General features: G+C 44.5%; 1 protein-coding gene across 5 annotated transcripts in view; it reads left to right on the top strand.

Moving 5' to 3' along the window:
• runx1t1 (RUNX1 partner transcriptional co-repressor 1) overlaps positions 1–23,416 on the top strand; it is a 135,899-nt gene that overhangs the window by 19,192 nt on the left and 93,291 nt on the right. The window contains exon 1 of one of the 5 annotated variants that reach the window (XM_060904745.1): positions 771–869. The exons of 2 other annotated variants lie outside the window; for them this stretch is intronic. Coding sequence is in view for 1 of the 3 variants with exons in the window: in XM_060904743.1 (XP_060760726.1) it covers positions 13,184–13,193 (10 nt within the window). In the remaining 2 variants the exon portion in view is untranslated. Of the gene's footprint in view, positions 1–770; positions 870–7,220; positions 7,400–12,901; positions 13,194–23,416 lie in introns of those variants that run through there. 2 more of the 5 variants (XM_060904744.1, XM_060904743.1) reach the window with 2 other exon arrangements.

Below are 23,416 nucleotides of genomic sequence, written 5' to 3'. Positions count from 1 at the left end.
GGACATTAAAGTGAAAACTTTTTTAAATGAAATTTCTGTCCTCGTTTGTGGGCTTTTTTTTTTTTTAATGATGCGGATTCTTCCATTGAGGTCTACGTGTAAATGTGCTGAGCAGTGAAGCTTTGCACGTGCTGCAGCTTGTAAATAGAAAAAAAAAAAGAGTCTAACAGTCTAGTGACAAAGAGACTGCATGTGTGTGAGAGAAAGAGTGTTAATCCAGCGACGTGCGTACTACTAGCGCCTCCTAGTGAACAAGCGTAGCAGGATGAGTCACGTGTCTCTCCGAAGCTCCCTCGTTCTCTTTTGCTATCCCTATGAGATTAGGCAGAACGCTGAATTATATCTATCATCGGCGTGCTTTGATGAATGAGCTGTGCTGCGCTTTCGAGACAGAGTGTGCGCGCGCGTTTGGCCACGAAGCCCACCATGAGCACAACTTGGCTCCTGTTCAAACGAGCGGGCTGATTTGTGACTGATGAGATAATTGGCTTTCATGAATCAGCAGACGAAGCGGGGCACACTCTGTCGGCATCCTCGTGCTCGGTACTGGAAAGTGAGAAGTATTAAAAAAAAAAAAACGCACGCAAATATCGTACCGTCCTATATAGTTATCGCTTCATGAGCGTCCGGCCGAAGCCGACACCCCTTTACACACCTCCTGTTTGAGCCTGAAAGTAAAAACTCGTTCAGCATTAGGAACAGTGTGAGAGAAGTCTGTCGAGAGCAAGAGAAACGAGGAGCAGTCCTTATCTACAGCCTGCTCTGGGACTCCGGGTCACCAGATTGGACAGATGGCGGAGAAGCTGGAGACACACACATGCTGTCCCTGTTTTCCTTTCACTCATTCACTCACACAAGGAGTAAATAAGGTAGGGAGAGAAAAGAGTTTATTTCAGACACCCTGTGAGACGAATCTGTACGCACGAACATATAATTACACTTCGGAGGGGTATTTTTCAGCAGCTACCAACCGGAACGTTGACGGCTATCGCGGACTTTCTCGTAAAGCGAGTCATTTACATCTTTTCATACTAATGCTGTATCATCGGGCAGCGAAACACGCTTAGCGTAAAGCGCTATCCGCCTTCTTCCACATACACGAACGAGAATATACTCAGAGATCACGGGCAAGTTTGTTCTCTGGCCTTCTAGGATTCAAACTTACGATCTCTTTTCTGTCGCACCACTAGGGGGCGCATTCGAATAGCTATTTGAACTAAATGGACAATGTTTGGAAAATAAACCTAAACCGTTCATGACTAAATGGAGGTGAAAAAAGTTTAAGAGCTACACGTTGAAAGAAGATCACTTTACTTTAGAGTGGTAGGAAAGACTGATTGTCTCAGACTACATCCACACGACAACGAGATTTTTTTTTTTTAAATATCGCGTCCACATGGGCAACGGATCAGTAAAATATCAGGTTCGTATGGCAACGCAACGCTTGCTGAAAACGATGCAATACACATGCTACACCTCTACGTGCGCTGTAAGACGGTCCCATCGGAGACACCAGAACAATAGAAGTAGACGCATGCGCATAACTGCGCATGCGCACAGTGACTATCCCTGTCACTGTCACTCGCACACACTTTCTCACTCCCTATCCTATGGATATAGTCGCTTTAAATCACGTGCTCGTTTTTTGAATGGAGACGCGGAAAGAGGAATGAACGGGGGTAGATGGAAGCCGGTACGCCAACATTCTGATATCCTCCAGAATTCTTTAATGGTCCGGAATAAACATCTGAAGAGGTGAGATCGCTCCTTTTTTTTCCCTATTTTTGCTGGCGGGATTGACTCTGCCCTAAGGGCTATTCTCTCACTCTCTCTCTCTCTCTCTCTCTGTCTCACTTTGCACCATTACACAATAAATATTCACAGTGAAAATATTTTGTAAGCGCGTTTCATGAACCAACTTATAGGATTCGTTGACAACTCGCATCGAGTTCGTTCCACTTCTACCCGGCGTGAAGCACTGACAGTCATGTGGTTGTGACGTCATTGTAAACAAATCCGTTCTACTCATCCAGACGACTTCGCAACGGCTCCGTTGCCAGATTTTTCCACTCTGGAACCCGTTCTCAAAAGATTTCGTTTTGGGTGCCCCAAAACGCCGGTGCCGTGTGGACGCCAGGCCGAAACGATAAACAATTTTATCAGATTCACCTGAATCCGTTGCTGTGTGGACAGGGCCTCACTCTTTATAGACAATCATGTGCCTCTTATCTACCTCTCTCTCTCTCTCTCTCTCTCTCTGTCACTGTATTTCTTGGCCTCCGTGCTCATCGTATAGCGTTAACCATTTCCAGCTGTGTGGAAAGTTGGGTTCTGCGGAAAAGCAAAGGCGCTGAGTGGGCGGGGAAAAAAAAAAAAAAGAAGAAGCCAGGCTAATTCGTGTCCTTTGTTGTGCATCGGCAGACCACAAAGGACGTCGTCTTCTTCCAGCAACGGGTCAAGCAGCGCCGGGGTAAACAGGGATCACGGGAACGACAGGCATTCATCAGGAGCTCATTGACTGCGTATTTCAAACCATTCAGATTGGCAAGCTCTCAAGACAAAAGTCAGAGCCATTGTAGCTGGTAAAGGCGGCGAAACGAGCCCGTGACGCTCCACCGTTTCTCCCCTTGTCTTTTTATTGCTCTTTCAAGTTGTTAATGCAGTCAGCAGGCTGAAAGCACGCTTCTTCACCCGACTCCTCCTTTGGCATGTCGAGTGAGATCAGGGTGCTCTCAGAATCGGACTGTTTTGGTGGTTTGTTTTGTTTTCGTGCAGTGAGCTTCCTGACTAAATACGTGCCAGTTACATGTGAATACGGACGAGATTTTCACACACACACACACACACACACACACACACACACACACACACACACACACACTCCTATAACGTTTTGGTTGCTTTTCGTCATGGAAGCTGGACGTTCTGGCGCTCATTCATGCCAGCAGAAGTCAGATTTTGTTAAACTCGTTAAGCCCGTTGGTATTTCAATGTTGGATGATGTTTTTTTTTCTTTTCTACAGTACTTTTCAGCCAAATACCAAACAAGCGTCGATGTTTGGTCCGTGTACTTTTTCGTTCGTTCATTATTCTATTTTGGAATGAAAGATGAAATTTAAAAAAGGGTGCAGCTTGGTGTTTTATTTAAAACAATACAGGCAGAAATGGCTCTATTTTGCTTTCGAAATGTATTGCCATCATCACATAGTAGTATTAGGAAAGTGGACAACATTTCTGATCGTTTTCTTATTTTGTAATATTCATTTATTCCTTTGGGCGGCACGGTGGTGTAGTGGTTAGCGCTGTCACCTCACAGCAAGAAGGTCCTGGGTTCGAGCCCCGTGGCCGGCGAGGGCCTTTCTGTGCGGAGTTTGCATGTTCTCCCCGTGTCCGCGTGGGTTTCCTCCGGGTGCTCCGGTTTCCCCCACAGTCCAAAGACATGCAGGTTAGGTTAACTGGTGACTCTAAATTGACCGTAGGTGTGAATGTGAGTGTGAATGGTTGTCTGTGTCTATGTGTCAGCCCTGTGATGACCTGGCGACTTGTCCAGGGTGTACCCCGCCTTTCGCCCGTAGTCAGCTGGGATAGGCTCCAGCTTGCCTGCGACCCTGTAGAACAGGATGAAGCGGCTAGAGATAATGAGATGAGATGAGATTTATTCCTTTATTGAATTTCATTTAACTGATGCTATATTTCACCTGGAAGTAAATTACACCGCCTGGCTCGCGCTCACTCATGTCTCACTTACAACACACGACGACGAATTTTGTGCCAAAATGTTCATACAATACTTTTGAAATATCAAACAAAAACGACAAATCAAAATACAAAAAAAGAACAAAAAATCAATTATTTTAGACTGGCAAACAAATTATTCGTGTAATCGTGCAAAATATCAGTCTGTTACTCTTCAGAAACCTTTTATTTTTGTTCCGCGATTTTCTCAGTTTTGTTTGACGTAATTTATTTTGGTTGCGATTCCAGCTTTCTCGTTTGCGCTCCCTGACTTTTTGCTTGCAGTTTTGGCACAAACTTCACGTGTGGGTGGGCTGTCCAGGAATGCATTCCCATTGGCTAACTTGTGTTTGACTGACAGCTACTCAATATCATAGTCGCCACTGAAGTCCACTCCATCCTTGTTTACCGTCAATGGATCGGTCACTCATCAAACAGTCCGCCAGAATCCGAGTAGGGAATGGCTGAGCGTAACTGTCAGTCAAACACAAGTTAGCCAATGGGAATGCATTCCTGGACAGCCCGCCCACACGTGAAGTTTGTGCCAAAACTGTAAGCAAAAAGTCAGGGAGCGCAAACGAGAAAGCTGGAATCGCAACCAAAATAAATTACGTCAAACAAAACCGAGAAAGACGCGGAACAAAAATAAAAGGTTTCTGAAGAGTAATAGACTGATATTTTGCACGATTACACGAATAATTTGTTTGCCAGTCTAAAAAAAATTTGACTTTTTGTTCTTTTTTTGGATTTTGATTTGTCGTTTTTGTTTGATATTTCAAAAGTATTGTATGAACATTTTGGTACAAAATTGCTTCCATATAGATCGGCCTCCAGCGAGTTCATGGATCATGGATGCTATGCAGTACATGCTCTTCAAAGGCCCTAAACGGGTGAATCTACGTGAAGAAGACTGTGAAATATCTGCATGCGTAGCATGCCTTCGCAACATTTCGCAAATTAAGTCAGAATATGCCTCCAAAGACGCCATGTCATGCGGATGAGAATAAACAAACCATAACGCTCCCAACCCGCCCACAAGCTTAGGCTTCCAGGTCACCCAAAACCTCATTCATTCATCTCATTATCTCTAGCCGCTTTATCCTGTTCTACAGGGTCGCAGGCAAGCTGGAGCCTATCCCAGCTGACTACGGGCGAAAGGCGGGGTACACCCTGGACAAGTCGCCAGGTCATCACAGGGCTGACACATAGACACAGACAACCATTCATACTCACACCTACGGTCAATTTAGAGTCACCAGTTAACCTAACCTGCATGTCTTTGGACTGTGGGGGAAACCAGAGCACCCGGAGGAAACCCACGGGGACACGGGGCTCGAACCCGGACCTTCTTGCTGTGAGGCAACAGCGCTAACCACTACACCACCGTACCGCCCCACCCAAAACCTAAGTTCTAAATAAACTAAAACGCAATTCAGAACGGCATTTTTCAAAATTGCTTTTTCCCTTTATCTGCTGTTCAATGACTCATTTTCAATAACTAACAATACATCAAAACATGGCTCTGGATTCCATTTCACAAGTCATACACAAGTGTAAAAATTCATAAACGAGTCCTTTTTCATTTCTCATGTGACGTCCAAAATAGAATAACGAATGAACGTAAAAGTACACGGACCACGTTTGTTTGTTTTTTGATGAGTTTCCATTTTATTTCCAACCGATTTAAATGTTCCTGGTGCTTTGTTTTTTGTTTTTCCGGCTTGAGTCCAAGCGCGTTCGATGTAATAATTCGACAGCTCATTAAATGCATAACTATTCCAAGTCTCGTCGTGGTGTTTTGATTTAATGTATGTACAGCACATCAACAGGACCGTTCTAATCAAAAGCATCTTCGTAAAGGATATAAAACGGTCCGGGTTTTTAGATTTACCATACCAAAGCGACCCTGATGCTTGAAGGAGAGGGAGAGAAAGAAATAGGAAGGAAGGAAAGAAAGAAGGAAGGAAGGATGCTGGAAGAGAGAACGAGATGTTGAGAGAGAGAGAGAGAGAGAGAGAGAGTATACTACTTGATGGAGGAAAAATCAGCGCCTCCACCCGTCTTTACCCCCCCTCCCTCGTTTCTCCACATGGAGCTCATCTGCTGTTTAAGGTGGCTGGGAGAAATGCCTTCAAGCTGACAGGGACTGAAAGCCCAGACATATGTTAATCACATGCGGCGATGGCAGTTTGGGAGGAGAGAGAGAGAGCGAGAGAGAGAGAGACGCAGGAGGGGGGGAGGAGTGCCACTCTGGAGACTGAAAACCCAGCAGCAGCAGCAGATGAATGCCTTTGTTAGGAGTCTCCAAATTGATTTTTCTTTTTTTAATGAGGCTGCTGCTGCTGCAGCTGTATGCGCTCCTGACATGACGATAGAGGGAGGGGGTTGTGTTATTTTAGAGGAAGGAAAGAAGGGATGCAGATCAGGTCGTCCAGATGGGGAATGATGTATTCCTTCATTTTCACCAGCCTCGAGATATCAGGCCGCTGTCAGGAATAGCACATAAATCCGACACATAAGGTCGATGTGGCGAGGTGATATGACAATAATAATAATAATAAGGATAAAAATATTGATATTAAGATAAATATAGTAATTTTTTATAACTTTATTTTTTTTTTAATAACAAAGGCACCGAGGGCGGCACGGTGGTGTAGTGGTTAGCGCTGTCGCCTCACAGCAAGAAGGTCCTGGGTTCGAGCCCCGTGGCCGGCGAGGGCCTTTCTGTGCGGAGTTTGCATGTTCTCCTCGTGTCCGCATGGGTTTCCTCCGGGTGCTCCGGTTTCCCCCACAGTCCAAAGACATGCAGGTTAGGTTAACTGGTGGCTCTAAATTGACCGTAGGTGTGAATGTGAGTGTGAATGGTTGTCTGTGTCTATGTGTCAGCCCTGTGATGACCTGGCGACTTGTCCAGGGTGTACCCCGCCTTTCGCCCGTAGTCAGCTGGGATAGGCTCCAGCTTGCCTGCAACCCTGTAGAAGGATAAAGCGGCTAGAGATAATGAGATGAGATGAACAAAGGCACCATCACCAGCGACATTCTATGATGTTCACATCTGCAACCAGAGCCACTTTATATGTCCAGATGAAACTTATTTACTGGCAACTTAGCACAGCCTGTTTGTTTCACATTAAAGCGATTAAGCAGGAAATTTTGAAATTACAGGGTTATGAAATGTCATCATTATACATTAATACAAGATGTTCGAGATGAAAAAAAATGAATCGGACTTTAGCTTAAAAAAAAAACGCATTAAAGTTGTAACACCAGTCCGGTGGGAGTTTCCCCGGGCGCGGCCGTACCGGATTAGCCAGATACAGTAGATGGATGTACTGTATTAGGAGACGAAAACGAGCGTGGTGCTGCGTGATGTAGGATTCCACACGTCTTCTTCATAACGTCCTGGATCCAAGACGTTTGGCTGTGTTGCTTCATCAAGTAAAGCGAGAAAACTTTACTCCTGGAGAAAGCAGCAAACTGTGCAGCGAGCGTTTCACGGCAGATTGCGGATTTGTGGAGGACTTGGATGAAAGAATCACTGGGAAGAAGCGAGACACGAGGCAGAAACGACAACTGAAGCCAGACGCGATCCCGACTTTGTTTCACCGCAAAACACCGGCAGTGCTGTGTCACGCATCAAACGGATGGAAGATAAGATAAGCAGGTAAATTTTTAAAAAATAAACAGGCCCCTGCTTTATTTGGATTCCTTTTCTAATACTGCACTGACCTAATTTTTGTCGAGAAATGCAAATAAATTGACCGAGAAGTCACGCTAGAGCGTAATATTATACTATAGTCACGGTGATGTAGTGGTTAGCACTGTCGCCTCACAGCAAGAAGGTCCGGGTTCGAGCCCAGCAGACAGCGAGGGCCTTTCTGTATGGAGTTCGCATGTTGTCCGCGTGTCCCTGACAGTCCAAAAACATGCAGGTTAGGCTAATTGGTGGCTCTAAATTGACCGTAGGTGTGAATGGTCGTCTGTGTCTATGTGTCAGCCCTGTGATGACCTGGCGACTTGTCCAGGGTGTACCCCGCCTTTCGCCTGTAGTCAGCTGGGATAGGCTCCAGCTCGCCTGCGACCCTGTAGAACAGGATAAAGCAGCTAGAGATAATGGATGGATGGATAGTACAGCATGCACTTGTACACCTCCGCTGTGCTCGCGGAAAATAACATCACGCACGATGGAGTTATGGCGGCCTCCATGACAAAACATAGTCCCGACTATTTTCATCACTTTAGTGGTTACATCGTTAAGAACAAATTCAAAGGACAAACATAAAGATCGACTTTTCGCTCAATTTGTTTATTTGCGAGATATTTTGAAACCACTGTTCCCAAGTGCTCCCGTGGCAACTGATGTCTGGAATACATTTGAGCGACGAGCCTACGTGTGTACCCCAGAGGGTTGCTGGTACCTCTGAATGCAGATCGTCATATAGAGTCATCATATTCCTACATTGGCTATGTTTTGTCGCTATTGAACTTTACTACCATCTCCTGGATCGTAAGATGTACACTACCATTCAAAAGTTTGGGGTCACCCAGACAATTTTGTGTTTTCCATGAAAAGTCACACTTTTATTTCCCACCATAAGTTGTAAAATGAATAGAAAATATAGTCGAGACATTTTTCTGGCCATTTTGAGCATTTAATCGACCCCACAAATGTGATGCTCCAGAAACTCAATCTGCTCAAAGGAAGGTCAGTTTTATAGCTTCTCTAAAGAGCTCAACTGTTTTCAGCTGTGCTAACATGATTGTACAAGGGTTTTCTAATCATCCATTAGCCTTCTGAGGCAATGAGCAAACACATTGTACCATTAGAATCAGGGCTTTGAACCAGAATTGTTTTCCTATTGGTTCGTTCCGAACAGAAACGGAATTTTAACGTTTCCGGTTTTGGGTTCCACCATTAAATAGACGTTCCCGAACCGGTTAGAACAAAAAAATTTCGTTCCCGGAACGGTTAATTACGTTCCCTGTCAGCTGTTTAGCAAATGGCTATAAAATTATGTCTCTGTCTCATCCAGCTTAAGCCAAATGTAGGCTAATTCTATTACAACCTTCATTAAATAAGACAAGAAATAATTCAAAACAATTTTTTCAAATGTTGGCGATTTGGATTCTCAGTACGTCTTCCCATCTGCACAAACAGAAAAAGTGCCAAAAATGAAAGAGAATTCGTTTAGTGTGTTACCAAAGGCTAGTCAGGCCCTATGCATTGATAGGCTAACAGAGGTTAACGTCATTTAATGTTCACGAGCCTCTCATTAACGTGGACAAATATATTGATATCGTGTTTGAAATTGACGTTTTTGAATAACGATAGACTGCAATATTCACCTCTTATTTAAGATGTGGAGACGTGATAGTAGTCCACCCTCCCGCTCTCTACATTCAGTCAGCGAACGTCACACAGGAAGTGAACCCTAGCGGGTCATAGAAACTTGGGCAGGAGAAGAATGACTTTTTTATTTGTAGGCTACGGAAACTTTGAGGAACGAAATAAAAACCGGTATTAACCGGTTACCATTATTTTTAATAAGCGTTTCTGTTCCGGAACATAAAAAATAATAAAGTTTCTGGTTTCGTTTCTGTTCCATGTGAAATAGAAAAAGTTCCCGGTTTTCGTTTTCGTTCCTTGAACCGGTTCAAAGCCCTGATTAGAACACTGGAGTGATAGTTGCTGGAAATGGGCCTCTATACACCTATGGAGATATTGCACCAGAAACCAGACATTTGCAGCTAGAATAGTCATTTACCACATTAGCAATGTATAGAGTGGATTTCTGATTAGTTTAAAGTGATCGTCATTGAAAAGAACAGTGCTTTTCTTTCAAAAATAAGGACATTTCAAAGTGACCCCAAACTTTTGAATGGTAGTGTAGATAGAATAATTCTTTTTGTAACATCTGTATAAAAAAATTCTGAATTTGTATAAGATCTGAGTCGGAAGCGGCATAAATACAGAGCCCATGCAAAAAAAAAAAAAAGAGGTAAAGCTGAAGTATTAAAAAGTCGATCTACGTCTACCTGAGAAACCCTTCCTTTCTGAGTGACCTAATTACATACAGACATTTATTTGCCTTGGTTTACATTGGTGCCGACATTGTTACTGAGAAAATCCTCGTGAGCAGAGAGAAAATCCTGAATTTTACAGCGTACGTCAGTGGAAGAGGCGGGTCATTTTTCCCCAAGAAACCGTGAGAAAACTGATGGCGAATTAGTAATTAGTTTATTAATTAACTCCTTTAGGGCGGCACGGTGGTGTAGTGGTTAGCGCTGTCGCCTCACAGCAAGAAGGTCCGGGTTCGAGCCCCGTGGCCGGCGAGGGCCTTTCTGTGTGGAGTTTGCATGTTCTCCCCGTGTCCGCGTGGGTTTCCTCCGGGTGCTCCGGTTTCCCCCACAGTCCAAAGACATGCAGGTTAGGTTAACTGGTGACTCTAAATTGACCGTAGGTGTGAATGTGAGTGTGAATGGTTGTCTGTGTCTATGTGTCAGCCCTGTGATGACCTGGCGACTTGTCCAGGGTGTACCCCGCCTTTCGCCCGTAGTCAGCTGGGATAGGCTCCAGCTTGCCTGCGACCCTGTAGAACAGGATAAAGCGGCTACAGATAATCAGATGAGATGAGAATTAACTCCTTCATTTTCGAACCGAACAAAACCGTTTCGTTTGCTGCGAAAAGAAGTGCTTCCCGAAGCTAATACGCGTCTTTGCGTCCCTTCAGCGAATCAGCTTTCGTGCCGTGCGAATTGTATTCACGTTTGGTTTGGGAAAAGGCGTGCAGTAAATTTCATTCCGTATTCCTGATGTCTCCCATGTTACTGTCGCAAAATTTGTAAATGCTCCACAAAACTGTCGATACCGGCACGTCTGTTTTAATACGTTAAAGTGGCATTCCACCATTGGATGTATTTTTTTGGCATAAAATACAATATATTTTATGACAACATGACTAGACAGAGAAATCTTTTAGCTTCAAAATGAAATATCAAACGTAATTTTTTGACAACGACAAGTATATTAATTTTGCGACCAAAGTCACCTACCCTTTTAATTTCCGCGCGGTAGTGAAACGTGATGTCATCGGCAGGTTCCCCTTCTTGTGTACCACGTGTCGGTCTATTTTTAGACCAGGAAACCCCCAAAGTGAGAGAGTCATTTCTCCTCGTATATGGGGGCCAAAAAAATTGCGAAAAATTTTGAGTTAATCTTTCAGTTAGCTAGATTTATTGGTATTAGCTAGATTTATTGGTATTATTTTTATCGCGTTCTATCCGCCATTGCTGATAATATGTGCCACATCACACGTCACGTGGTACACAAGAAGGGGAACCTGCCGATGACATCACGCGCGGAAATTAAAAGGGTAGGTGACTTTGGTCGCAAAATTAATATGCTTCATCTCATCTCATTATCTGTAGCCGCTTTATCCTGTTCTACAGGGTCGCAGGCAAGCTGGAGCCTATCCCAGCTGACTACGGGCGAAAGGCGGGGTACACCCTGGACAAGTCGCCAGGTCATCACAGGGCTGACACATAGACACAGACAACCATTCACACTCACATTCACACCTACGGTCAATTTAGAGTCACCAGTTAACCTAACCTGCATGTCTTTGGACTGTGGGGGAAACCGGAGCACCCGGAGGAAACCCACGCGGACACGGGGAGAACATGCAAACTCCACACAGAAAGGCCCTCGCCGGCCCCGGGGCTCGAACCCAGGACCTTCTTGCTGTGAGGCGACAGCGCTAACCACTACACCACCGTGCCGCCCCATAAATATACTTGTCGTTGTCAAAAAATTATGTTTGATATATCATTTTGAAGCTAAAAGATTTCTCTGTCTAGTCATGTTGTCATAAAATATATTGTATTTTATGCCAAAAAAATACATCCAATGGTGGAATGCCACTTTAATGTAACACACAACAAGGTGAGGTTTTCGTCTTGAATTCATCACCCCTTTAACATCTAAACAACTCCCCGGACTCAGATGTTGTGTTCCTTAGGTGCTGTCGTAAAAAAATAAAATAAAATAAGAGCTGAGTGCGCAATAAGCTGGAGCAGATGTGTGGGAAATCACAGAAGTGGCCTGTGCTCTTTCCTTTTTTTTTCCTTCCCCCTCTTCTTCTTGAGAAGGAGAGCATCAGACAGTGCAAGCAGCACTCTTTTCTCTTTCGCTTCCTTCACCGGTTCTGTTTTTTTTTTTAAACGCTCATCAACTTTTCTTGCTTTAGTGCTCTCCATCTTTCTCTCACATGCTGGAGAGTGTGTGGCTGCGTCGAGCCAGCTGGGAGGAGGCAGTAAACGAGGTGTGTGTGCGCGCCAGTAAGTGGGTATTGTGTGACTCAGTGTGAAGGTTTGTGTTGTGTGTGCCACAAGTGCCCCTGTCAGTACTTCACATCCATCCTACACGCAGAGGAGAGAGTATTTATCTGAGACGCTATAGGTGTGATGAGGCTGGACACACACACACATGCACTCACACGAACGAAACGTGGCGTATTACTGATGTCGATTTTATATGCATTATTCGAATTTTGGCAAACATCTGGAAAGAAAAACAGTTCCTGAACAGGATTTGTGGAATTTTAAGCGATGGATACGGCGTGAGTGCACTGGATAGTTTGTCAACACTGTGTCTGGCCAAAGGTGTGCTCAGGATGGAGGAAAGTGTACGGAAAAGAAATAGGATGAAGAAGTAAAGTGGAACAGGCTGAAAGGGAGGGAGGGAGGGAGGGAGGGAGGGAGGGAGGGTGCGAGAGTGCAGCTGGCAGCTTGTGTGTGTATGGGGGTTGAGTGCTGTGTGCTCTCTGGTCTTCACAGATGGTGTTGTGAGACAGTCTCTGCTGGCGTTGCCCGCCATGCTGCTCTCCTGTGTGCTATGGGCACTGCGGCACTGCCAACCTACCCACCCGCTCCATCCTCGCTCCCTCTCGCTGTTTCTCTTCTACTGCTGTTTATTCAGTTTGGGTTTGATTTTACACTCAGCATTTTAAGTTGTATACATCCATACATTCAGTTGTTTGCATTCTGGCCTGATTTACATAAGAGCCCTCCAAAAGCTTTTACTTCTCCTAAATGCACGCCTTTGTTTTCAGTTGAAGTGTGTGTGTGTGTGTGTGTGTGCCTGCTGGAGGGGTCTGGAGGAAGCAGCTGCGCATGAGAGCGCGTGCCAGGTCAGGGACACTTGAGCAGAACTGACACCGGGCTATTTCGGACACCCATCTGCGCTGGAGCTACCGTTCCTCCAGGCCTCGCGCGACGGGCAATCTGTTCGCTCTGCTGGCGCCGTGCCAATCTCAGTGCCATCCATCTGTGGCAGGGACTGGCGTGCTCTCTCTGCTCCGCCTGCGCTTTCTGCCTCCTGCATTAGCCAGAGCCACTGTAGATTCCACTTATATGGTCGCAGGAACACATTCTGATCAGTCAATGAAAGATGCTAATGGGTAAATACAGGCTTATTATTATATTATATTATATTATATTATATTATATTATATTATATTATATTATATTATATTATATTATATGAATGAACAAGTCATGACCTACATACTGTATAGTTATCCAAAGTTATAGCTTTGTTATTTTATATAATACATTATATTGACTGTGGGAAAAAAAAAAACCCAAAACATACCATCTGTGTATGGATAGTTTTGTTATTATGCGTGTCACTCTGAATCTAAGACGAGACACAGTTTTATTATTTCGTTTATTATGTTGTAATAAGACTCTGTAACCTCTCTACATCCATCTGCCTAACTCATAATGATATTTATTATGCATGGGAATTTATTTCGATATGATGTGATAATACCAGCCCAACGTTTATTATTCTCCCATAACGACGCATCCCAAAGTGCCGTATTCCTGTCATACCACAGCGACTTGCCAATAACTATATAATTTTCAGGGTGTTAATTAGGCGTGTAACGATAAATCGTGCGACGATTTATGATTGGAAGTGATGAAATACAAAACGAATTGTGATTATTATCATCAGCCTGCGTAATCTTGTAGTTTTTCCTGGCTGTAATTGTGTCGTTTAGACAATACTGTAAAACAGCGGGCCCGCACGTGACTCACTTGATATGGAAGTAGCACAGCTCTAATGTTGCGAAAACACAAAAATGGGAAAGAGCTGTTGTGCGATTGAGTGTACAAATAGATTAAAGCTCTGTTTTTGCAGACTGCTGAAAGATAAAGAAAAGGGAAGAAAAATGAAGGTGGTACAACTCTTCATAAAGGTTCAAAAATCAAAGTCCTTCCCACGCCATGCGGCGCTGATCTCCGTAGCCCTCGGTCTCTTACCTATTACGTAGCTACATTACAGTGCGGGGTGAGTCCTCTGGTAACCGTGAGAGTTTGACTCCCCACTCATATCTGTATTGCAGTGTGCCTTGCCAGACGGCAGTAGGTACCATTTTTATGATGGTCTTTGGTATGACCCGACTATGAGTAGAACTCATGATCGAGAAGCAGACACGCTAACCACTAGGCCAACTCACGGGCCAAAGGTTCAAAAAGAAAAGGCCTATTTGTTTTTCTCATCTCATCTCATTATCTGTAGCCGCTTTATCCTGTTCTACCGGGTCGCAGGCAAGCTGGAGCCTATCCCAGCTGACTACGGGCGAAAGGCGGGGTACACCCTGGACAAGTCGCCAGGTCATCACAGGGCTGACACATAGACACAGACAACCATTCACACTCACATTCACACCTACGCTCAATTTAGAGTCACCAGTTAACCTAACCTGCATGTCTTTGGACTGTGGGGGAAACCGGAGCACCCGGAGGAAACCCACGCGGACACGGGGAGAACATGCAAACTCCACACAGGGGCTCGAACCCGGACCTTCTTGCTGTGAGGCGACAGCACTAACCACTACACCACCGTGCCGCCCCCTATTTATTTTTAACGTTTTCATTTTTAATGAAAGGACTATTCTAGCTAATAGGCTATTATACTCCAACCTTTGTAAATGTGGGTAAATAATTACTGTTGGTTATTAAGAAAAAGAAGTTTATTTTAATTTAACAAAAGGAATATGTACATTTATAAATAATAGGAAAATAAATGGTGCATTTTTTGTGTAATAACATTTTCTTCATTTAATTTTTTTTTTCTTTTCAAAAATATTGTGGGGCGGCACGGTGGTGTAGTGGCTAGCCCTGTCGCCTCACAGCAAGAAGGTCCTGGGTTCGAGCCCCGTGGCCGGCGAGGGCCTTTCTGTGTGGAGTTTGCATGTTCTCCCCGTGTCCGCGTGGGTTTCCTCCGGGTGCTCCGGTTTCCCCCACAGTCCAAAGACATGCAGGTTAGGTTAACTGGTGACTCTAAATTGAGCGTAGGTGTGAATGTGAGTGTGAATGGTTGTCTGTGTCTATGTGTCAGTCCTGTGATGACCTGGCGACTTGTCCAGGGTGTACCCCGCCTTTCGCCCGTAGTCAGCTGGGATAGGCTCCAGCTTGCCTGCGACCCTGTAGAACAGGATAAAGCAGCTAGAGATAATGAGATGAGATGAGAAATATTGTGGGAAAATCCAGTCATGAACCCAGTATCGTGAATTGTTACAGACTATTATAAAGTCCTAGACTATTATAGTCACTTACTGACTAAAAATATAAAGCACCAAAACTGGAGATTCGTTCCATAACCAAATAAACGTCTCTCAACAGAATACGTCACCATATCCGTGATTTGATTTTTTTTTTATTTTAAATCTGCTTATTATTAGCTTTTGATGACAAAATCAGAATCAAGAATACAACAGCACCATGGTATAAACTGTTTTACAGTAAAGATGAGAGGATGAGAATGCAATCCTACAGAATTGTAGACAGGGTAGGAAAGTCCTTGTTCTTTCATGTTACCCATGAGCCATAACGCACACTGCAACCCCAATTCCAAAAAAGTTGGGACAAAGTACAAATTGTAAATAAAAATGGAATGCAATAATTTACAAATCTCAAAAACTGATATTGTATTCACAATAGAACATAGACAACATATCAAATGTCGAAAGTGAGACGTTTTGAAATTTCATGCCAAACATTGGCTCATTTGAAATTTCATGACAGCAACACATCTCAAAAAAGTTGGGACAGGGGCAATAAGAGGCTGGAAAAGTTAAAGGTACAAAAAAGGAACAGCTGGAGGACCAAATTGCAACTCATTAGGTCAATTGGCAATAGGTCATTAACATGACTGGGTATAAAAAGAGCATCTTGGAGTGGCAGCGGCTCTCAGAAGTAAAGATGGGAAGAGGATCACCAATCCCCCTAATTCTGCCCCGACAAATAGTGGAGCAATATCAGAAAGGAGTTCGACAGTGTAAAATTGCAAAGAGTTTGAACATATCATCATCTACAGTGCATAATATCATCAAAAGATTCAGAGAATCTGGAAGAATCTCTGTGCGTAAGGGTCAAGGCCAGAAAACCATACTGGGTGCCCGTGATCTTCGGGCCCTTAGACGCCACTGCATCACATACAGGCATGCTTCTGTATTGGAAATCACAAAATGGGCTCAGGAATATTTCCAGAGAACATTATCTGTGAACACAATTCACCGTGCCATCCGCCGTTGCCAGCTAAAACTCTATAGTTCAAAGAAGAAGCCGTATCTAAACATGATCCAGAAGCGCAGACGTCTTCTCTGGGCCAAGGCTCATTTAAAATGGACTGTGGCAAAGTGGAAAACTGTTCTGTGGTCAGACGAATCAAAATGTGAAGTTCTTTATGGAAATCAGGGACGCCGTGTCATTCGGACTAAAGAGGAGAAGGACGACCCAAGTTGTTATCAGCGCTCAGTTCAGAAGCCTGCATCTCTGATGGTATGGGGTTGCATTAGTGCGTGTGGCATGGGCAGCTTACACATCTGGAAAGACCCCATCAATGCTGAAAGGTATATCCAGGTTCTAGAGCAACATATGCTCCCATCCAGACGGCGTCTCTTTCAGGGAAGACCTTGCATTTTCCAACATGACAATGCCAAACCACATACTGCATCAATTACAGCATCATGGCTGCGTAGAAGAAGGGTCCGGGTACTGAACTGGCCAGCCTGCAGTCCAGATCTTTCACCCATAGAAAACATTTGGCGCATCATAAAACGCAAGATACGACAAAAAAGTCCTAAGACAGTTGAGCAACTAGAATCCTACATTAGACAAGAATGGGTTAACATTCCTATCCCTAAACTTGAGCAACTTGTCTCCTCAGTCCCCAGACGTTTACAGACTGTTGTAAAGAGAAAAGGGGATGTCTCACAGTGGTAAACATGGCCTTGTCCCAACTTTTTTGAGATGTGTTATTGTCATGAAATTTAAAATCACCTCATTTTTCTCTTTAAATGATACATTTTCTCAGTTTAAACATTTGATATGTCATCTATGTTCTATTCTGAATAAAATATGGAATTTTGAAACTTCCACATCATTGCATTCCGTTTTTATTTACAACTTGTACTTTGTCCCAACTTTTTTGGAATCGGGGTTGTACTGTACATGACCCTGTCTGTTTGTTTCGCCAAAGTTCCCAGTCAAAACCTGCACGGATTTCAGAAACAACATCATCCCCGGTTTGATCCAGAGCTCGGATTTCTGCCTGTGCAGAGTGTTCTCTCTGCGTCTGCAAAGGTTTTCCTTGGGGTTCACCAGCTTTCCTCAGGCCTGCTAATAAAAACAGTGCTGGCCACACACACACACACACACACGAGCATATACAACAAATCTGAAAATCCAGAAAATCTGTTTGTCACTCTTTATCGCATCTCCTTTCTGACATGGCTTTAACTCGAAACCTTTTTAAATTTTTGTAGATGTTTCCATCCAGCTCTCTTTTGCCACATGTTTCATCCAAAACATCCAGGTTAAAGCTTTACTACTGGATAGGGTGTCCAACTCTCTGAGTTAAGTTTAATAGCGCATGAAACTCCCCAAGTTCACGCGTTACGCACATGCTTTTAGTCATTTAAGAGCTGCGTTGGCAGTTAGTGTGTTTAGGATGGAGCTCCTGCCTGAAGCTAAGCCTCAGTCTCTTCCTCTCAAAGCCATTAGCAAGGCCACTACAGTACACACACACACGCATAGACACACACAAACGCACCGGCGGTGGAAGTGCTCTGATGTTAGGTCACATACTCCACCATCTCGTGCGTCTCCAGCCTTCCAGATGTGACTCAAATCGTTTTAAGGGTCTCATGAAGTGGATGGGAGGAGGGACAGTGAATGAGAGAGATAGTTTTCCTATGCGCACACTGATGAAGGGCAGCATTAGTTGTTTTCTGAATCTGGTTCGACTTAGTAAATCTCCATCCTGGGCTACATTTCATAAATTGTCTACATATTTTTCCAAGCAGAGGACTTAACTTGCTCTAATTTTTAACACATGGCTCCTGTCATGTGATATTTTCAAAAGCGTTTGCAGACAGAGGTCCCAGCAGTACCATACCGTCATCCTGCCGCCAGGTCTTGCTGTTTTTTGGGTTGTCCCCCCCCCCCCACTGCTCCCCCTTCTACTCTGCTTTGCCCTTGTTTTATTCCCGTTCTTTTATCGCATAGCTGTGTTTTCAGTTAGCGGGGCCATATATTACCAGCTCACATAGTAAAATAGCATTTCCCTGATGTAAAACATGAGCCTCTTTATTATCTGTCAGAAATTGATTTGGCGTTTATAGCTGCAGATTCAACTGGCCTTAAGATCAGAGGCCGCGTAAGCAGCGCAGTCGCCGCCAGATGATCCCAGATACGCAGTCACATAGGATTGTGGGTAATGAGAGAGGATAGGCCTGCGGTGCTATCGCAAACTCAGTTATAAACCAGAATACCATCTGTTAGCAGGGTTGATTCATGCAGAGTTACATAGAACATTGTGTATCGATATTCCCTGTAATACCGGACAATCCAATTAGTCTAAAGTGTTTACGTGAAGTCCAGGTAATAGAATCACTTTTTTTTTTTTTTGGAAATTGACTAAATGAAAGTGTATTGAACCTGTTTATTTTTATAACTAGGAGGACGCAATCGGTCTGATTTGGAATTTTCTATAACAGCATGGGAGGCGAAGTGGCGAAGTGGCCAAGTGGTTAGAGCGCTTGACCACTAAGCGAACGGTCCCCGGTTCGAGCCTCGGCTCGACGGGGATCTGGGGCTCGCTCCCTGTCCACCCAGCAGTGAATGGGGACCTGGTGGAAACACTGGGGGAAGTAAGGCGGCGAGGAAAGGAACTGGCCACCCTACCTCACTATGCCGATGGCCCAGGACAAGTGCGCTCTCTAACAGGCACTCCCCCAATGTACGAATCGTATATGGGACCCTCTCTTCTTCTTCATAACAGCATGGCTTGGGCAGTAGCGCCGGCTGTACGGTAATTTAAAGCTAGACTGCCTTTCGGATTTTTCAATTGCAGGTCATAAAAAGAATTTTCCCCGACACCCAGTTATTTTTGTTTAGTGGACCGAAAGCTACTGAATTCGAATCACAGACTTCCATTTTTTTAATAGAACAATTAATGAATTTATCTCCACGTGGCCCTAAATTCTCTGCTGTTTTTTCCTGCTTCACCATGACCCGATACAAGATACTACGTCATGCAACACGTGGTGGGCTTTCCCCGTTCGCACAAGGCATTGTGGGATAGAAATTTGAAACAGGAGAGGAAAATGGAGGATGCAAATGAAACGTGAAAGACCGACTACAGTAACGGAAAGAAAGCGAGAAGAAAAGATGTTATGTTATATACGAAGGAAAGGAAACGCAGGACCAAACTAATAAATATCGGCGCTCAACGAGCACCTCGGTGTGATCAGCTGTTCGTTTAGCGACAGAATGATGGCACGCTCAAAGGTAAACCTGTAGATGGCGGTAATGCAACACTGTGGATGCCAGCTGCCGTTAAACCCAAAAGATGAAGAAGAAGAAGCTGAAGGTAAGCATGCGCACGCGCACCCTGAGTTCCTCTGTCTGCTTGACTGCACGAAGCGAGCGATTTCATGCACATTATTTGCTCGGGAATCCCTTCAATGCCCCTTAAATGCCTTCCCAGTCACAGAATGGCCTGATATTTTTTCGATATTACAGAAAAATTTCAGTGGGAACTAAATTTCACCGATTTTATGAAATTGAAAGGCCGGCTGTAATTTAAATCACAGGTTTACGTTAATTCATTCTTTCTAATACGTTCTTCTAGTAACAACTCAGGACGAAGTTCATTAAAAATCATTAAAAATCATTTTCTCTGTGTTTAACAGAGAAAAACGTATTAACTTGCAGTCGTGAAATTTAGACAGTTTCGATATTTTAAGGTAAAGCAGTCCCTTTAAGGGCAGCACGGTGGTGTAGTGGTTAGCACTGTCGCCTCACAGCAAGAAAGTCCTGGGTTCGCGGCCGGCGAGGGCCTTTCTGTGCGGAGTTTGCATGTTCTCCCCGTGTCCGCGTGGGTTTCCTCCGGGTGCTCCGGTTTCCCCCACAGTCCAAAGACATGCAGGTTAGGTTAACTGGTGACTCTAAATTGACCGTAGGTGTGAATGTGAGTGTGAATGGTTGTTTGTCTATATGTGTCGCCCTGCGATGACCTGGCGACTTGTCCAGGGTGTACCCTGCCTTTCGCCCGTAGTCAGCTGGGATAGGCTCCAGCTTGCCTGCGACCCTGCACAGGATAAGCGGTTATAGATAATGGATGGATGGATGGATGGATGGATGGATGGATGGACAGTCCCTTTAAGTTTTCTGCCAAAGAGAAAGTCCTCTGGATCTTTCACTTTGTGCTTTGTGGTTTTTCACACTGCATTTGTCATATCATTAGCTTCAAAACAAAGAGGGAAAAAAGAGGAGCGAATGAAGGGCTGTTTTTGGTTTTCTAATGTAATAACCTCATAACCAGAACCAACTTGTTTCAACATAAAATGCACATATAAATGGATAAAAGGTATGCGTGTTGTTCTTTAATAAATAAAAAATGGTTAGAGTTGGGGCGGCACGGTGGTGTAGTGGTTAGCGCTGTCGCCTCACAGCAAGAAGGTCCGGGTTCGAGCCCCGTGGCCGGCGAGGGCCTTTCTGTGCGGAGTTTGCATGTTCTCCCCGTGTCCGCGTGGGTTTCCTCCGGGTGCTCCGGTTTCCCCCACAGTCCAAAGACATGCAGGTTAGGTTAACTGGTGACTCTAAATTGAGCGTAGGTGTGAATGTGAGTGTGAATGGTTGTCTGTGTCTATGTGTCAGCCCTGTGATGACCTGGCGACTTGTCCAGGGTGTACCCCGCCTTTCCCCCGTAGTCAGCTGGGATAGGCTCCAGCTTGCCTGCGACCCTGTAGAACAGGATAAAGCGGCTAGAGATGATGAGATGAGATGAGAGATGGTTAGAGTTGGCAAATTGCTGCTTTCGAGTGGTGACCCATAACTCTGTGGTGGTGGTAATCCGCACCACAATACCCTGTCAGTGGTTCTGTAAAGCGAGCCAGTCATTATTCTGAAAGAAACCCCGAAAGGGTGATGCTTCTCATCAGGGTCTTGAATCACCCTCATGGGATTCATTTCGTGATAGTGGCCATCTCGCTGTACATTATCCTACTTACTACATGACTACTTACTGAAGAAATCATCAATTTGACAAAATATTTATTTAAAAATGATTTTATTGCTCCACTAACAGCATGGTCCATAGCAGCGGTCTGTTATGCAGACCGTAGAATGCTGTAATTGACCAATCAGAGTCAAGTATTGAACAAAGCCGTGTAATAGTTTCTTCTAATCATGTTTTATTCCTTATTTGTTTACCCGAATTCATTACCGTCACTTGAAATTTATCCAAGTTCTGGGACAACGTGCCACTCCTGACGTGTGTGTAATTCCCACGCACAAATGCTTTATTAATGAATGTTTATGGGGTTAAAAAGGATCCAAGCCAAACAGCCACATTGGTGACAAGCCAAAAAAGCCATGTCTAGGTGTAGAACCGTGTTACATCTCTCTCTCTCTCTCTCTCTCTCTCTCTCTCTCTGTCTCTGCCTTTCTTTCTCTGTCCTCATCATCTTCAGTCAGCTGGCATCTGCCAGTGCCAGGAGGCTGAGTGAGTCATTGACTTGAGGGTTGGATGAGTTTCAGATTAGCGTTTGAAAGCACTAATCTCAGTATAAAAGCCCTTTTATTGACAAATGCTCTAATTCTGCCTCTTCAGATAAGAAGTTAGTAAATAAGTATTTGCAGTTGATTCAAAACATGTCGAAAATTGCAGCATCGCAGCACAGCATGTGGCGCAATTAGAAGATTTTCTTGAATACGTTCGAGAGGTTGAAGATTAAGCACAGCCCACCTATATTTTCATTTATGCGAGTCCTTGTGCAAGGTCTTCTGCATACAAATCTGACAAAAGATTCTCATCTCATCTCATTATCTCTAGCCACTTTATCCTGTCCTACAGGGTCGCAGGCAAGCTGGAGCCTATCCCAGCTGACTACGGGCGAAAGGCGGGGTACACCCTGGACAAGTCGCCAGGTCATCACAGGGCTGACACATAGACACAGACAACCATTCACACTCACATTCACACCTACGCTCAATTTAGAGTCACCAGTTAACCTAACCTGCATGTCTTTGGACTGTGGGGGAAACCGGAGCACCCGGAGGAAACCCACGCGGACACGGGGAGAACATGCAAACTCCACACAGAAAGGCCCTCACCGGCCACGGGCCTCGAACCCGGACCTTCTTGCTGTGAGGCGACAGCGCTAACCACTACACCACCGTGCCGCCCACAAAAGATTCTTTTTTTTTTCTTTGCCTAGCAACAAGATTCAGCACAAAACTCTGAGATTTTAACAGAAGCCTAACGTTGACTATGAACCAGTTTTCTTATTCCGCAACACTTGTTTTCTTCTTGTATACTTGAAGCCAGTAAGACCTTGTTTCAACAGATGTTTAAACAGACGTTGCTATAAATCCATTTTGAAGAAGAAGAGGAAGGAGAAGTGAGAGAGACTTCCATTCGTATGCGCTGCATCTGTTTTATTGGTCAGCTGATGACATGTTTATGGTCAGTGTTTACGTCAGAGCGACAGTATCTGCATGTTACACAGCTGTTATGATGTTGTCGTGTTCATTTTGTCTTCTACAGGGTTTTGAGAGAAATTATCCAAAACCTTGTGTTATTTCAAAACACATCCAGGTATGGACATGTTGAGCACTGCAGATATAGATAGTGGCAATGCCTAGTCTGAATGGCGTTTTGGGCTTTAACATGGAAACCAGCAGCATGAATGGCAACACCATTGGTATTTTTCGTGCTATTAGCAAGATTTATGAACATTATGATGAACACCTCAGTCGAAAATGGCGAGGGAATTAAAGCAGGAGGGCTGTTTAAATATTAAAGCGGACAGGTTGGGTTGGTAACTCTTGAGTGAGCACAGGCGTCTGAAGGTCCCCTCAGCGCTCACGTCATTTGATGGGATGGAATGAAACGACGGCACACCACCTGGCGCCGGCCAAGCGAAGCGCAGAAAACAAGCGCGCAGGAAAAGCAAGGGGCTCTGGGAGTGAGAGAAGGAGGGGGGGAGTAAAGTTAGATAGAGGTTCGAGGGAATACGGCTTTGCTGTAGGGAGAGTGAGAGCAATAAGCATAGGGATTGAGCTCCAGGACGGCAGAGGACGTTCATACATCTTCTCTGACAAG

Source organism: Neoarius graeffei, chromosome 22 (assembly GCF_027579695.1).
Source record: "Neoarius graeffei isolate fNeoGra1 chromosome 22, fNeoGra1.pri, whole genome shotgun sequence".
Classification (NCBI taxonomy): Eukaryota; Metazoa; Chordata; class Actinopteri; order Siluriformes; family Ariidae; genus Neoarius; species Neoarius graeffei.
This window is presented reverse-complemented; position numbering and strand designations above follow the sequence as displayed.